The sequence below is a fragment of the Caretta caretta genome, chromosome 1 (genome assembly GCF_965140235.1).
Source record: "Caretta caretta isolate rCarCar2 chromosome 1, rCarCar1.hap1, whole genome shotgun sequence".
In the NCBI taxonomy this organism is placed as follows: domain Eukaryota; kingdom Metazoa; phylum Chordata; order Testudines; family Cheloniidae; genus Caretta; species Caretta caretta.
Genome location: NC_134206.1, coordinates 241,908,504 through 241,925,839, shown reverse-complemented (window position 1 = coordinate 241,925,839; position 17,336 = coordinate 241,908,504). Strand labels below are relative to the sequence as shown.

The 17,336-nt window shown below is 44.9% G+C and overlaps 1 protein-coding gene across 1 annotated transcript in view; it reads left to right on the top strand.

Moving 5' to 3' along the window:
- The window catches only part of CECR2 (CECR2 histone acetyl-lysine reader), a 141,547-nt gene that overhangs the window by 59,959 nt on the left and 64,252 nt on the right, over positions 1-17,336 (top strand). Inside the window, exon 2 of the mRNA XM_048828145.2 lies at positions 3,513-3,607. Coding sequence (XP_048684102.2) covers positions 3,513-3,607 — 95 coding nt within the window. The remainder of the gene's footprint in view (positions 1-3,512; positions 3,608-17,336) is intronic.

The following is a 17,336-nucleotide window of genomic DNA, read 5'->3' as shown; positions in this document are numbered from 1 at the left end:
GGGAGGGAAAGACGTTAAACAGGCTTTTCCCTAATGAGCTGTGACGCCAGCTGGAGAGGGGGAGAATCCTGCTTTTCTCCTGTCCCTTGCTCTCTGAAGCTACAGAGGAGGAGGAGGAGTAACTGGGTCCCCCCTCTGCTGATTTGCTGCCTCTTCTGTTTCCTTTCTGTTCTATCCCCAAAGCATTTTGGCAAGGTTCAGATTTCTGTGCTCACAGCTCAGTGCTCAAAGAGAAAAGGGAAAAACAAAGGGTTGAGGGAGGGTGGTGAGGAGGGAGAGTCACTTATTGCCCTATCCCAGGACTGAGCTCTGGGCCAGAGCACTGAGGGGTAAAGTGAGTGAGAACCTTGTCTTTCCAGTGAGAGTTTCTTCTCGAAGTGCTGTAATTCCCTGCTGTTATCGTTCTATCATCTCCTGCTTAAACAGTGCACTAGCGATCATCTTGGCTGTATTTCCCCTTGTTCGGACTGAAGTTTAAAAATGTTCTTTCTCTTTTCATACAAAATCTGGGTTAATTGAGTAGATGAAAACATATTAAGAGTATCATGCTAATTCTTTGTTCTCAAGCTGAAACATTAGAACTGCGCTCTGCTTAGTCCCTTTCAGGGCGTGGTGATCCTGCCAAGTGTCCATCCCTACAACTCCCCTTGACTTCAGTGACAGTTATGCACGTGGAAGAACTGCAGGATTAACCTTTTAGGTTAAAATCTTGCCTGGCTGGAGAAAAAATGACATTAAATTAAACAGACCAGTCAGTTGACCACTCGGCAGGAATTAAACTAAAAACCCTGTTCATGCCTGACTGTTCACATTGCATCACCCACGCAGCAGTAGAAAGAAAGATCCCTCTGGGAAAGATTACAAGTCATTATCTTTTTTAAACAGATACCAAAAAGATCACAAGAGCTGTTTGGGTCTGTCAAACATTGGGCTGACACCGAGACTGTGACTAACCCCTCTTCTTGCTCTTTCCTAAAATTTGGTGTCGGTGGAGGGGAGTGATCCCAAGAGTCGGAGATGCTGAACTTCTGGAAGATGAGAACTCAGCTGAGTTTCCGCCTTCCCTAATCCCACTCCCATTTTAGTTCTGGTGAAGTGTTTGTGTTGCAGCTTTAGAACTGCTTTAAAGCCCAGTTGTCCTTTTTTCCTCCACTGGTTGCAAAGTGACGGGGACATGTCTGAAAAGGTAATGTTAGGAGTGTGCCCTAGGTTTGTATTTTGGTAAATAGGTTTATACCACTGCAGTCCTGGTTGGTCTGATTCCTCACATGTACGTCATCCTCCTTCAACAGCACTTTGCCAGCGCCTTATAGAATGCACATTGCATCTTCACTAGTGACTGGTGAACTCTGACTGTGTAAAGGTCAGAAGTTTTCTACCTCCACCCCCTGTACTTTGAAAACAATCACAGTAGATACTAGGCTATCTTAGTGGATTGTGTCAACTGTTTGATGAGTGTTAGTCAAACAGCATATCGAAAAGGTTCAGGGGAAACAATTTGTACATACCTTGTTAGAAAAGCCTCCCACATCCTGGCAAAGACAGAACGCTGAGTGACTGCTTTAATGCACAAAAGTAAGTGCCCTGCAGACAACAAGGGTATTGTGGGGGGTGTATGCCCTAAATGGAGTAATCTCATGGATCTCCTTTCTTTCTGTGTCCTAACACTACATGCTCCATGAGCTGGACTTTGTCCATGGTAAGTTATCTGAACGGGCAGATGTCTAGTCACACTGCTTACCCTTTTTTTCCAAGCACATTTTATTGGAAGATGTAACCCTTTAAGCCCTGCAGAAGGTAGATACTGCCAGAATGTTGAGCATTTACCAAACACATTCTTATGTACCTTATGATTCCTATTAATATAGAGATAACATTACCTCATGCAGGTGATGGCAGGCCTAACCATGGGCCACAATATCTTTTAATCATTATCAGTATTGTCTAGTGGCTAGAGTAGGAAACAAGCAACTTCTAGGACTCTATTCCTTTCTGCCACTAATGTGCAGTGTGGCCATAGGCAAGTCACTTACCCGTGCTGTGCCTCAGTTTCCCTATTTGTAAAATGTGTTTATCTTCCCCACAAGGGATATGGTGAGCTCTGTTTACAAAACACCTTGTAAATGTGTAATGTGTAAATCAAAAGTGGTGGTAATGGAAAGATTCCATCATACGTTCCCAATAAAATAATACAAACAGCATTTAATCATTTTAATCGGTTATCAATAATTTTATTGTTGTAATAGCAGGAGTCTAATCAAAGAGTTCTCGGCACTCAAAATGTTTTTCTCATTATTGATTATTCTTTATTATCTAGCCATTAATATAGCCATTTATTTAATAATGTGTTGGGCAACATTCAGCCATAAATCTGTATTCAGTCTATTGTATACACTAAAACCATAAAGAATAGTCTTATGACTAGGCTATCTATCCATACTACATTTTATTCAATTAACTCTTGCTGTGTACTATCAGTAGTTATTAATGGAAAGTAGATTGCTTTGTGTCATCTTGTGAAGTTTTTTGAACTAAAATTAAGTATTTTTGGTATTGCATAAAATTTTAACCATGTTGAGTAAATATGAATCTGTGAATTACCAACAGAAAGAAAATTACTAGTACATTATCTCAGTGCATACAAGATTTGTATTAATCACTGTTTAAGAAGTTTATCCTTTTTATAGGTCACTTCCTGTATTACACATTCTAAGTGAACTCCTTTGTACTGAAATAAGCCATGCTATTTCCCACTGTTCTTTCAAGGAAAGGGAGTTTGGGTACAGATCATGTGGTGTGACAGCACCTTTTCTCTTTTAAAAAATGTTTTCTGAGAGCAAATTCCCTGATTCCCTTCAGGGAAAGGAGCAGCATCTCCATTTGTGGCCTCTGTCCCTCCCCCCATGCTTTCTCCTTTCTCTGCTTACCTATCTGAAATCGGCTGCTCATCCTAGGTGAGTGGGATTTTCAGGCCGTGTTCCTGAACACGTGTTTTAAGAGCTCACCACTGAAGTAAGGAAAACTTCCCCTGGTTAAGGAAGAAATGCAGGCAACAGAATTAAATTGTTCAATTTCTGCCTTCTTGCCTCCCATCATCCTCGGATGGAAGAGGCTTTGTGCTACTTACTAGATTACAGTGCCTCAGCCTCACTGGAACAGGGACACCCCATCTTCCATATCTGCTTCTGGACAGAAGGCAAGGGCTGGTGCTAGTAGGTGTGTGGTAAAACCTCTTCAAGGTTTACTTGTGAGTCCTTGTAAGGAAAAAGTAATGAGGATTGATTATAGTGGAAGTTGGTGTGGAAGAATGACCCTTCTGCAGAAAAATAAAAAGACAAGTTCAGTTGTGATTGTAGTGGTGGCTGCAGGGGAACGGCTTGGCTGCTCCAGAGGATGGCATTCCCTCGGGTACAGTACACATCAGTTAGGCCGTCTGAGGCTTCCTGCTCTTGGTCTGCCAAGGGAGTATTTTGAAGAATTTGATCTTTGTTTCTCTCTTCCCTTCTCAATAGGAACTGGAAGCTGCTCTTCACAGGGATGATGTGGAGTTTATCAGTGACCTGATTGCCTGCCTCCTTCAGGGTTGCTATCAGCGCAGGGACATCACGTAAGTAATCTTGCTCTATGGTTGAAGCCCTTTTGCAAGGGAGCTAATTAACATAGTCACAGGGATGTTACACAGCTTCTGAATGATGCTATAGAAATGATCTGCAGTCACCAATGACCAGGCCAGATTGCCCAATAAGTGCAAGGGAGTCCCATTTCTCTTTTACTCTAGCCCCTACTTAAATCACACATCGTTAATATTCACACCCCCCCACTCTTAGGCAAATTCTTTTTTTTTTTTAATTATCTTTTACCCTGAGACCACACACCTGTTTTGTACTCTGTGTATTGTTTCCCTTCAGTGTTAGTGATCAGGATATTTGTGTGTTCTTTATAATCTGCCCTCTGCCTGATTAATTTAGAGAAGTCACAGTAAGTGTTTGGAAAATCTGAAGAAGTGAGCTGTAGCTCACGAAAGCTTATGCTCAAATAAATTTGTTAATCTCTAAGGTGCCACAAGTCCTCCTTTTCTTTTTGTAACTTTTTCAATTATGCTAAATTATTTGAAAAACGGCACAGAGCTTTATCTTGGAGTGAGTTGGATAGCAGGAGTGGAGAGTCAAATATAGCAACTATTCTCTTAGGAATAGCTAACACTTGGCCTGCGACATCAGAATGAAAGGTTGTTGTTGTGTTGGCCAGGATTTTGAGGTATTCTTCTTGGTGTTTAAAGATCCAAAGGCACTTTTTTGTTAACATCCACCTGGATAGCCCTTAAAAATGAGCAGAAAAGACTCCTGTAAAGTCTCATCCTTTAGAAGAGCTCCCTCCAACAGCAAAGCAATATGCTCCCCTCTGCCCAAAGAGCGAAGCTTCATTTATAACGAAGTGAAAGTGAAGTCTCAGCTTTCTTCACTGAATTCCTATGAACTTGAACGGAGAGCAGAGCACAATTCTGGACATGAGGAAATCTTGCTGTTGGTGGTAGGTAATTGAGTGGGTTCCACTGTATTGCTGGGTTGGCACTGAATGTGGTGCAGAACCTGAATCTGTAAGCAGCTGACTTGGTGGGTAGTGCCCACCCACTGAGCCAAACTGGTGCTTGCCCTCCCTGAATGAATCTGAGATGGAGAGTAGGCTGATCAGAAAGCAGCTGAAACCATATATACTGCTTCTATCAGAATAACCGTAACAGTGGTGTGTAATCCTGATTGTGGAGTTATGGTGTCAGGTGATTTCTATTTCTTCATTTAGAAATAGAAGTAGAAAGGAACAGTCTGGCCGTCTCATCTAATCCCCAGTAGCCAATGCAGGATCGTTCCCTAAGTATACTTTTCAGTGTTTTGTCCAGTTTAGTTGTAAATGTCTCAAGCATTGAAGTTTCCATAACTTTTTTTAGGAATTTAGGAATTCGTTTAAACTAATCTGCAGTTTAATGTCAACATGTTAGGCACTCTTAAAGTGGTTTGAGTGTGCATATGTGGGTTGTAACCAATGTAACTACATCAGTTAAAAAAATTATTTTAATTAAATAAATACAACTTCTCTGTGTAGATTAGGCCTTGGTTACTGATAAGATGCAACAGGTGGAAGAAACAAACATGACTGTAGAAGGAAGAAGGGGTAACACGAGTGTATTTTTGTGTAGGCTAGCTGTGTGTTCGATCTAGCTTGCCACCTCTGTAGCCATTCTTACTTGTAATGAGGCCCGCAGATCCATGACATGAGGTACTCTACTGTATACAGCCTTCGAGGCAAGCCAGACCTGTCCATCAGAGATATGGGTAGGTGTGGCTCCACTTCTGATACAGCGTCAGATTTTGTCTACTTATTCAGCTGCAGGCATGCAGATCAGTTCCTCCGTGCTGCAGAGCAAACTTGAAGAAGAAGAAGTGGGAAAAAAGGCTTAAAAACTCCAGGTTGTTCAGGTCAGCCTTTATTGGCAGAGAAGATTACCTTTCTCCTCCTCCTCCTTTGCTCACCCATCCAAAGTGCGGCATGGCAGAGAAGGCTAAAAAGAGAGAGAAAGCAGACACTCTGACTCGTGCACTTCCCTTGCTGATTAAGAGCCTGCATGGAGATTTGTGCCTGTTCTGTGGAGACCCAGGCCCCCGTCAAATCCTCAAGCATGGGCAGAGTTTCTTGCAGCTTCCTTTCCCGAGCAGGAGAGCTCCCAGCAAACAATGACAGCACCTCAGTAGCAAAATTCCCTGGGTCTGGTACAGGCTTGCAGTGATGCCAGGACCAGCAAGCGGCAGCTCTCCTCCCTCTCCCACAAAACGTGGGTGGAGTGTAGGTTGAAGCACAATTTCAAAGGGCCAGGGAAGTTTCCTGTCCAGCCACTGGAGCCTGCGCTCACAGCCATGTCTGTTAACTTACAGAGCAGCTCCCTGGCACTTCCCTGCAGCTGCTGCAACAGCAAGGAGCTACTGACAAGGATCCAGAGCCAGAGCCAGGAGAGCCCGGCAAGGGGAGCTCAGGCCCAATCCCTCCCTCCGTTCTACAGCAAGCCAGAGGACAGACACTGAGCAAAAGTATTTTGAGTATTGTAAACCACACTTATGAGGTCTGCAGTTGTCTCAGGTGACCTGTAGTTATAAATCCCTCCCCAGGCCCCCTGTGAATATGTGAGTGCAGGGCAGGGATTTTTCTGCTGCACCTAAAGATTGGGAAAGCATCAGGCTGTCCCCCTCAGCTGCCACTGCAGGTCACGATGTCCAAACAATTGAGCTATCATTACCAGCTGCCTCTGTGAGTCACCAGGCCCTAATGGTTCTGGTTATTGCTCCCAGCTTCTGTTACAGGTGGCCATGCCTTGCTTCCACCTCCTTCCCCCAGCAATTAGCTAGGGAGGGATGAGAGGGACAGCAGCCCAGACTGGAAAATTGCAAGGCAGTAAGGGACCTCTTGGCCCCACCATTTTCTTTCTACCTCACACTTCCCTCCGGTCTCCATTTTATAAGGCCAGAAGGTTCCTCAGTGTGCACCAGGCAAAACGTATCCTGGCACGATTACCAAAAGTAAATGTGCCTTTTTCCCTAGTGGTCAGGGACTTGTCATTTCTAAATGGGAGAGATTTTTACCCGTAAGAGTGGCTTCATCACTATACAGGCAGCCAGATGGAGGCAGGCGTTACCTCAGCCCCTTCTTTCAGTCATGAAAACTACCAGGTGCCTCAGGCCAACAAGAATAAATAAAAAAGAGCCATAATCTGATACCCTAAATGCCCCCGCATGCTTTCACCAGCAGTGCTAACATGGGTGAACAGTACTGCCAGTACGGTCCCCCTCAACCTATAAATAAATTACACGGCCTAAGGGCTCCTCACTGAGGAAGAGAAGTCGTGGGGCCTGCAGACAGCCATCCTAGATCTCCTATGAATGGGAGCCGTACAACCTGTCCCTCCTCTTCAGAGGAAACAGAGCCTTACTCTAAACTGTTCCTAGTATCCCCTCTCCCCCACAAAAAGTTAAAAGTGCACAGCATGCAGAGTTCTTGTAGCCATGTTGGTCTGAGGATGTTAGACCTTATTAGATATTAGCAGTGGTGAGCTGGAGCTGGTTCCCACCGGTTCACTAGAACCCGTTGTTAAATTTAGAAGCCCTTTTAGAACCGGTTGTTCTGCGAGGGACAACCAGTTCTAAAAGGGCTTCTAAATTTAACCGGCCAAAAGTGGCGCCTTAGGTGCCGACTCCATAGGTGCTCCAGGTCTGGAGCACCCAAGGGGAAAATTTGGTGGGTGCAGAGCAGCCACCAGCAGCTCCCCGCCCCACCCCATCCCCGGCCACAACTCACCTCCGCTCCGCCTCCGCCTCCTCCCCTGAACGCGCCACCCCTCTCTGCTTCTCCACCCCCACCCCTCCTCCAGGCTTCCTGCAAATCAGCTGTTCACACGGGAAGCAGGCTGCGGCTTCGCACTCAGGCCCCAGGAGGCAGAGGTGAGCTGGGGCAGGGGGGAGGGGCGTGAGGAGGGCCACCCGTGCTGCAGCAGGTAACCCCGGGGGGGCGCGCGCAGGGGAACCACTCCTCGCCCCAGGTCACCTCCGCCACCCTCGGCTTGAGTGTGAAGCCACCGCCTGCTTCTCAGCCCTCCCAGGCTTCCTGCCGAACAGCTGATTCGCAGGAAGCCGGGAGGGGTGGAGTGGGGGCGGAGAAGCAGAGTGGGGCGATGCGTTCAGGGTGGAGGCAGAGGTGGAGCGGAGGTGAGCTAGGGTCGGGTGCAGGGCAGGGAGCTGCCGGTGGGTGCTCCAGCCCCGGAGCACCCACGGAGTCGGCGCCTAAGGCGCCACTTTTGATGTGATCAGTGGGGGGAGCAGCCGCTCCCCCTGCTCCCCTCCTAGCTACGTTCCCCTGCCCCTAGGAGCCAGAGGGGCCTGCCGGATGCTTCCTGGGAGCTGCCCCAGGTAAGCACCTCCGGGACTCCCCACCTCGTCCCCCAGCAGGTCCCTCTGGCTCTTAGGGTTAGGGTGGGCACCCACTATGGTGGCCCACGAGACCCTCCTGCCTGATTCTGGGGGCAGTCAGGGGACAGGTGAAGGGGGTGGATGGGGCAAGGGTCCTGGGAGGGGCATCAAGGAACGCAGGGGGTTGGATGGGGCAAGGGGTGGGCAACGACCCCCTCGTGGGGTGAGGAGGGAACCAGTTGTTAAGTTTTGGCAGCTCATCTCTGGATATTAGATGTTACAAAGTGGGTGAGGTAATATCTTTTTTTGGACCAACTTCTCTTGGTGATAGATACGAGCTCTTCTGAAGAAGAGCTCTGTGTAAGCTCGAAAGCTTGTCTCTCACCAACAGAAGTTGGTCCATAAGATAGTACCTCACCCTCCTTTGTATCTCAGAAGTCTACAGAACAGTTCTCGACATCAAGTATGTCAACAGACCCATGAAGAAATCCAATTTTAAGATGGAGACTGTAAAATCCACACTATCTGCCATCCGCAAAGGGAACGGTTTGATATCAGGCACCCTTCAAATCTACTATCTTCATATTCCAAGTTTACAGCCTCACAGATACTTCCTGAACTTTGCTCTTGGAGAACAACATTACCAGTGTAGGTCCTTGCTCTTTGGTTTAGCAACTTTTAGCAACTTCAAGTTTTAATTGAAGTGCTGGGAGTGTTAATATGAACTCTCAGCTGGGAGGGGGTGTTTATCTACCTCTTCCTGGGGAACCACCTCATCCAGAGTTCATCTATAAGGATGCTATGGAGTCATGGTTTTGTGAAAGAGACAGTTAGCAGTTTCACCCTATTCCCAATCTCTGAGTGGGAAAAATCACTGTCTTCTACAAAGCTCCTTACTGCAGCAAAGACAGGAGAAGCTGAGAAATCTTATCAAACCAGTCAATGTCTCAAGGGAAGTACCTGTTTATATGCTTCTGTCTCTGCTGGGATCGGTTGTTTTCCACATGGATATTCTTAGAGTACGTCTACACTACAAAATTAGGTCGATATTATAGAAGTCAACTTTTAGAAATTGATTTTATACAGTCAATTGCGTATGTCCACACTAAGTGCATTAAGTCGCCGGAGTGTGTCCTCACTACCATGGCTAGAATTGACTTATGGAGCGGTGCACTGTGGGTAGCTATCCCACAGTTCCCGCAGTCTCCACTGCTCATTGGAATTCTGGGTTAAGCTCCGATTGCCTGATGGGGCAAAAACATTGTCACGGGTGGTTTTGGGTACAAGTTGTCAGTTGCCCCTCCCTCTGTGAAAGCAATGGCAGGCAATCGTTTCGCGCCTTTTTTCTGCTCAGGCACCATACCACGGCAAGCATGGAGCACGCTCAGATTACTGCGGCGGTTATGAGCATTGTAAACATCTCACGCATTATCCTGCAGTATGTGCAGAACCAGAACCTGCAAAAGCAGGCGAGGAGGCGACGCCAGCGCAGTGACGAGAGTGATGAGGACATAGACACAGACTTCTCTCAAAGCATGGGCCCTGGCAATTTGGACATTCTGGTGGCAATGGGGCAGGCTCATGCCGTGGAACACCGATTCTGGGCCCAGGAAACAAGCACAGACTGGTGGGACCGCATAGTGTTGCAGGTTTGGGATGATTCCCAGTGGCTGCGAAACCTTTGCATGCGTAAGGGCACTTTCATGGAACTTTGTGATTTGCTTTCCCCTGCCCTGAAGCACAAGAATACCAAGATGAGAGGAGCCCTCACAGTTCACAAGCGAGTGGCGATAGATCTCTGGAAGCTTGCAATGCCAGACAGCTACCGGTCAGTCGGGAATCGATTTGGAGTGGGCAAATCTACTGTGGGGCTGCTGTGATCCAAGTAGCCAGCGCCATCACTGAGCTGCTGCTATCAAGGGTAGTGACTCTGGGAAATGTGCAGGTCATAGTGGATGGCTTTCCTGCAATGGGGTTCCCTAACTGTGGTGGGGTGATAGACGGAACGCATATCCCTATCTTCAGAGCAGACCACCTTGGCAGCCAGTACATAAACGAAAAGGGGTACTTTTCAATGGTGCTGCAAGCACTGGTGGATCACAGTGGACGTTTACTGACATCAACTTGGGATGGACGGGAAAGGTGCATGATGTTTGCATCTTCAGGAACTCTGGTCTGTTTGAACAGCTGCAGGAAGGGACTTACTTCCCAGACCAGAAAATAACTGTTGGGGATGTTGAAATGCCTATAGTTATCCTTGGGGACCCAGCCTACCCCTTAATGCCATGGCTCCTGAAGCCATACACAGGCACCCTGGACAGTAGTAAGGAGTTGTTCAACTATAGGCTGAGCAAGTGCAGAATGGTGGTAGAATGTGCATTTGGACGTTTAAAAGCTCGCTTGCGCAGTTTACTGACTCAGTTAGACCTCAGCAAAACCAATATTCCCATTGTTATTGCTGCTTGCTGTGTGCTCCACAATATCTGTGAGAGTAAGGGCGAGACATTTATGGCGGGGTGGGAGGTTGAGGCAAATCGCCTGGCCACTGATTACGTGCAGCCAGACACCAGGACGATTAGAAGAGCACAGAAGGGAGCTGTGTACCTGGCTAGTGCATCTGAGTTGAAAATGCTGTCCAGAGCAGTCACAATGGAGCACTTTGGGATAGCTCCTGGAGGCCAATACCATCGAATTGCATCCACCGTACCCCAAATTCGACCCGGCGATGTTGATTTCAGCGCTAATCCCTTCATCGGGGGAGTACAGAAATCAATTTTAAGAGCCCTTTAAGTCGACAAAAATGGCTTCGTCTTGTTCTATAAGACGGGTGCAGGGTTAAATCGATCTAACGCTGCTAAATTCAACCTAAACTCAAAGTGTAGACCAGGGCTTAGCGTGCCTGTGCTTACATGAGAACACTACGGAGCTTCCTCTTAGCCCTCCCTCAGCTATCCCTTATCTACCTCTCAGCAAAAGTATCTCACCTCAGAAGGATTCTTGGATCATTCAGATGGTGGACAAGTCGAAACAGATTCAAGTCAGGTTTTCCAATAGGAGAACCAGTCAGGACAGTTATCACCAGGGATGAAGCCTGGAGGGATGGGGGTTCACACAAGGTCAAGGGCTGTCTAAGGGATCTGGTCCAAACAAGAGAGCAAGCACAGCATAAAGTGGCGAAAGCTCAGGAGAATCCTATATGATCTCAAGGCTTTGCTCCCATATCTGGACACCCCTGCTGCTGATCAAGACAGACAACACCTCAGCCATGTCATATATCAGCAAAGGAAACTAGGTCTACAATCTTTCAAAGAGATGCTCACCTTCTGGTGACTTAGAGGGGAATCTGCAGTCCGTTTGCTCCCTTCACATCAAAGGGAAAACTAAATGTTTTGGCTGACTGGCTCAGCAGTTAGAAGTTGGATAATCTAAAATGGAGTGGAGCCCAGAGATGTTCCACCTTCTGGTAAAGGAATTTGGAGTCCCAGCAATAGATCTGTTTGCCTCCCATTTGAAATTCAAGGTGTCCATGTTCTTAGACTCTCTTGCTGGTGGAATCACAAGACGCCTTGTTGCAAAGATGGCCAAAAGGGTCTCTTACATGCCTTCCCTCCCTTTTCCTCTCCTCACCAGAATACTAAACAAGATGAGAGAAGCAGCACTCCTAAATCTGGGACTCCCATTCTAGCCAAGGAGGCCTTGGTTCTCTGACTTCCTTGACATGGTACAAATGTCTGCTTTTCATTCAGAAGAGATCTGATATTGCAAGGGCCAGCCATGCATGCATCAGAATCCAGACAGACTGAGCCTATGTGTCTGGTTCTTAAACAGAGCCTCTTAAGCCAAAGAGGTTATTCAGAGAGGCAATAGCCACAATTTTAGTTTCAAGAAGTAAATCAACTAACTCAGCATATTCCAGGGGCCTGGTTGAGATTTACCCATTGGTACCAGGACAAAGGTCTCAGCCCTACCTTTGCGTTGATACCACAGATTCTCAGATTTCTTCACAATGAACTGGCAGCTGTGGACACTGAGGGTCAAGTCACTGCTTTGTCAAGAATCCTTAGTGCAATAAACAAGCAGTGAATTTCATCCTACCTAGATATCGAGCCTTTTTCTTATGAGAGCAGTATCTCTTCTACATCCTCCTGAAATGCATGAAGTCTCTTACCTGGTTCTCAGTGCCATTATGGACCCTCCATTTGAACCACTCATGAAGCTGTCTCATTACTTTTTAACCGTTAAAGTGGCCTCTTTGATAGCAATCTTGTCTGTTTGCAGGGTGTCCCTGAGACGGAAGCTCTTCTCCTGGAACCGCAGCACTAAATTCCATAAGGGTAGAGTGGTACTCAGATCTGACCATGCCTTCATACTAAAGATTAACTCCGGACTCCATAGAGCACTGGAAATTGTTCTGCTATCCTCTTGTCCAGTTCCATCACACTCCAAAAAGAAACTGTGGCATATTCTAGATGTCTGCTAAGCTCTCAAAGAATGTATTCACCACACAGCTCAGGTCAGAAGGACAAAGGCTTTGTTTGTGCTTTATTATCTAGTGTCAAAGGGAAAGATGGTTTCAAAATCCTCCATTTCCAGGTGGCTGAAGTTTTATATCTCAGAAGCATTCAGGTCAAAAAGTATAACTCCATCTTCCAATATCAGAGCTCACTCCCTCAGAGCTGTAGCAGCTTCACGGACAGAAAGATAACATACGTCAAACAAGAAAATCTGTAAAGCAGGCATCTTCTCAGCTGTTCATACCACCTTCAAAATTCTACAGGCTGGACTTCAGTCATCATCTGATGCTGCCTTTGGTAGATGAGTGCTCCTCGCTATAGTATCCCAATAACTCTTAAGAAAGTGTTCTCCCTTTTCCCGTATGTACATAACTGTATATTGTTCCCCACTATATCGTGTGGATAGTGGTAGACCTGTGGTCCTCAGTATGAATAAAAATAGGAAAATTTATCCATATCTTGCCTGAAGTTTTTCTTTCTTGGAGTAATGAGGTCCACAGATAAAGCCAACCTTGAATGGACTGTTAATTGGAAAATGATATTGGATTATTAATTGGCACTCAAGTTTGTTATTCAGGAGAATTGTTCTCTTTAGTCTCAGTGCTTAATTTTCCTTACTGATACAGAGTGCTTAGTTTTTACTAGGTTTGGAAGGGTAGAAACTGAGAGTTTCTCAGAGATGGCATGAGCTACACCAGCCCTCCCTTTGATGGACAGGTCTGGTCTGCCTCCAAAGCTGCATAGAGCAGAGCACCCAATGTCATGGTTCCATGGCCCTCATTACTCCAAGAAAGGAAAAGCTTAGGTAAGACATGGATAAATTTTCCTATTACCGTCTGGCAGTGTTCTGTAGGCATCATGGTACAGTGAATTTGAAGGACGATTAGGTAGTGGCTTTTTCAGTTTTGTCGGGGGTGGGTTATGCTGTGCACAAGAGGTGACATGAGAAAAAGTATTGAGGTCCTTGTAGGAGAAATGGACAAATGAACAGTGAAGAATGAGGATATTAGTAGTGAAGGCAGCAGTCATTTCCATGGTTATACGTAAAGAAGGGCTAAATTGTGGTGGGCCTTAAACTTTGGATGATGGAGAAGGGAGAGCTCATCTGCAGGGAGAATGGTGTGATGGGTAATAGGACTAGTACCTGACCCAGGACAAACTTCTGTGGGATCTCACACTGTGCCCCAAGTTTGATGACAAACCATTAATAACTGCTTGTTGAGTATGGTTTTTCAACTAGCTGTGCATCCATCTTAAGGTAATTTCATTTAGACCATGTTTCCGTAGTTTGGTTATGAGAATATCATATGGGACTTTAGTTAAAAACCTTACTAAAATCAAGATACAACACATCTGCTGCTTTCTTCTGTCCACTAGGTCAGGAACCCTGTCAAAGAAGGAAATTAGGTTGGTCTGGGATGATTTGTTCTTGAAAAATCCATGCTAGCTTTTATTTATCATCCTGTTATCCTCCAGGTGCTTACAAACTGATTGTTTAATAATTTATTCCACTATCCAGGTATCAAAGTTAGCTTGACTGGTCTATAATTCCCTCAGTCTTCTCTGTATTGCTTTTTAAAGATAGGTACTGTGTTTGCCCTTCTCCAGACCTCTGGGACCTCACAAGTCCACCATGAGTTCTCAAAGGTAATTGCTAGCTAATGAGATTGCTTCAGCTAGTTTCTTCAGCACCCTAGGATTAATTTCACCAGGCCCTGCCAGCTTGAATACATCTAACTTATCTAAATAGTCTTTAACCTATTCTTTCCCTATTTTGGCTTGTGTTTCTTCCCCCTAGTTAATATTAATTGTGTTGAATATCTGGTCACGATTAACCTCTTTAGTGAAGACTGAAGCAAAATAGGCGTTAAGCACCTCAGCCATCTTGATGTCATCGGTTATTAGCTCTCCTACTACCTACACCAGGGGTCCCCAACGCGGTGCCCGTGGGCGCAGTGGCGCCCGCTGAGGCAGTTCTGTGTGCCCGCAGGACACCACGCCACTGAAATGCCGTTGCCGAGCGCGACCGCCAGAGAACTGCCCACCGAAATGCATTTCGGCGGCGAGGCTTCTTTCCACTGCCACTTCTCAGCGGCATTTGGGCGGCGGGGTGATTGACGCCCGCCACAGTCTTTTGGGAATAGGAATGTGCTATTCCCACAGAAAGGTTGGGGACCACTGACCTACACTTTCCTTCATTTTACTCTTGCTCCTCCTAATCATGTATATAAAGAACCTCTTCTTATTGCCTTTTGTGTCCCTTGTTAAGTGTAACTCATTTTGTACCTTTTTTTGTACCTGATTTTGTCTCTATGTGCTTGTGCTATTCTTTTGTACATCTCCTTAGCAATTTAGCCATGCTTCTACTTTTTGTAGGATTCCTTTTTTATTTGCAGATCATTAAATTGCTCCAGATGGAGCCATATGGGTCTCTTACTATTCTTCTAATCTTTTATTTGGGTCAGATAGTTTGCATTTGTGCCTTAAATATTTGTCTCTGCATCTATATACTACTATTCAGCTGCTTCTCAGTGTTGAAATGATGAGTTAATTTTGTGTAGTAGTTTACCTCTTCACTATTCAAAGTATTGTGTATTTATATTTTCTTGCAATCTACTGGTAGCAGGCTGTAGTTCTCTGCATGTCTAGTTTGACAGCATATAGAACCCATGGTTGGACTGGAGGTGCCTGACTTTAATTATGCAGAAGTATAAAACTATAAAGTACTTTTGCTTATTGTGGTTTTGTAAATATTTTAGGTATCTAATATCCCTCCACCTCTTCTTCCCCTTCTAGCTCTTCTGTATACATCATACTGGTCAATGTTAATACGTTAATATAGCAGATGTGATTTGCCCCCACCAAACCGACATCCACTAGGTCATAATCTCACACGTCTAGCTCATTTAATGTATTTCCCATACCCTTTGCCTTTGTGTATAGACCCTTAAGTGCTTATGACTTTCTACAATTACAAAAAATGACTCCAGGAAAAAAATAGCTTATTCAGAATATGCTATTTATATAAGAAAATTATTGTGTGGTATTTTAAAAATACTTGATCCCCCTCCACACACACACACACACACACACACACACAATGTCCACAGATACAAATTGGGCAGCTGCATAATCCCTGCAGGCTACCACTTTAATTCCAACAGGAAATGCAGCTTGATGACTTGTATCAAGACAGGAAGATCAGAGCTGCTGCTAAAGGCAAAGGCCACAGCAGGAGACTTCTACAGCTGTTTTTAAGTAAGAAATGGCCATGTTACATGGATATACACATTAAATTAAAATAATCCAGAAAATGTCCTGCTGTTCTCTGTGTTTCTGGCTAGAACTGTTGTGAAAAATGTTGTCATGCTGACCATATAGCTGTTTCCTCTTTTGTTGTTTCATATTTACAATTTTTAATGTTTTAACATTTTAAAGAAACAGTGATTTGATTATTTTACATTGGAAGCTATTTTATATTCCATTACTGTCCCTTCAAAGCTCCTTTTTAAAGTCACCTTTTGTTGTAAAACATCATTTTATTAGGATTCAGTTTGGAAGACTATGGCAGATGGTAAGATAAACAGAATCCACTGTTTTCTACTTATTTTCCTTGACATTTTTGAATCCAGAAGATTGGTACCTCACCTGCTTAGATGGAGACTGTCTAACTCAGCTTTCATCATAGAAGGCATTAATGTGCTCCATGAATCCCAAACTCCCCTCTTTTCTTCTCTTTTCTTCACTAAGCACTGGAAGAATTTCCAAATAGATCAATCTCTGTTGACCCAATCTTCAGCTCTCTTTCCAGATCCCTAAAGCCAGCTTTGAGTCTATGGCATCTCCTTTCAATCATGTTTTGTTCTATCATGGAAAATAGGAGGACATTCCACAGCATTCTTCAGGATCTCCTTTACTCTCCCTGTCATATCCTTTGTCCTGATGCCCAGAATGTAGCATCCCATCCTGTTCTATCAGAACCACGCTCCTCTGAGTTTTATTCAGGATTACTTATTGGCACTTCTATTCCAGCAACTTATTTTCAGGGCTTTCCATCTAATTGCTGGCCCAGCTACTGTTTGGGAGGAAAGTAAAGTCATCTCCTGACTCATCAAGGACAGAATATCTGTTGTTACTGACCAGGTTTAATGGTTCTATGTATTTCACTTTTTCCATTCCCTTTGTCACTATTTTCTGTCTTCATTCTCTTGCACAGAGCAGATCCTTCAAGCATTACCTCCAGGACTATTCTCTCAGAGGTTTGTTTTATGAATAAATGTTACAAAAAAAAATTTAAATTGCCTTACAGTGTGCATGCAGCTATATCAGTTGTGCCCTTTCAAGGAATACGGTGTTTTTTTCTACACTAGGAGATGTGGTTTGTGACAGATGTGGCAATTTCTTGCAAAATCCTTGGAAAACTTTATTGAATTAAGTTTAAATATCTTTTGAGTTCATTGTATTAAATGCAAATGTTATATTTTATTGTGAGCCCTGGGAATTATGAACTTCAAAGGACTATCTTGAACAATGGGCCAGACAAGAGTGGACTTATGGACAAACAATGTCAAGTGGTTCACCTGGAGAATGTCTAGGGAGGAGGTGAATGCAACCCCCCGCCCCCTCTGGTTATGCAAACACCCAGCCTTTAAAAGCTTTGCCCTGAGGAGGAGACCATTATTTATTTGATTATAGCTGTTACAGGAATCCGAGATCATAGACCCAAAATGTATAAAGGAAAGACTAACCCATTCATGGAGGGAGGGAGGGTGCTTGTTCTGAGCTGAAGCTGTTATGGACACAGAACCTTCCCCCCTCCCCTTCTGGAGTTTGAAGGACTGACTCCTACCAGAGCCCTGCTGGAGTTGGGAGT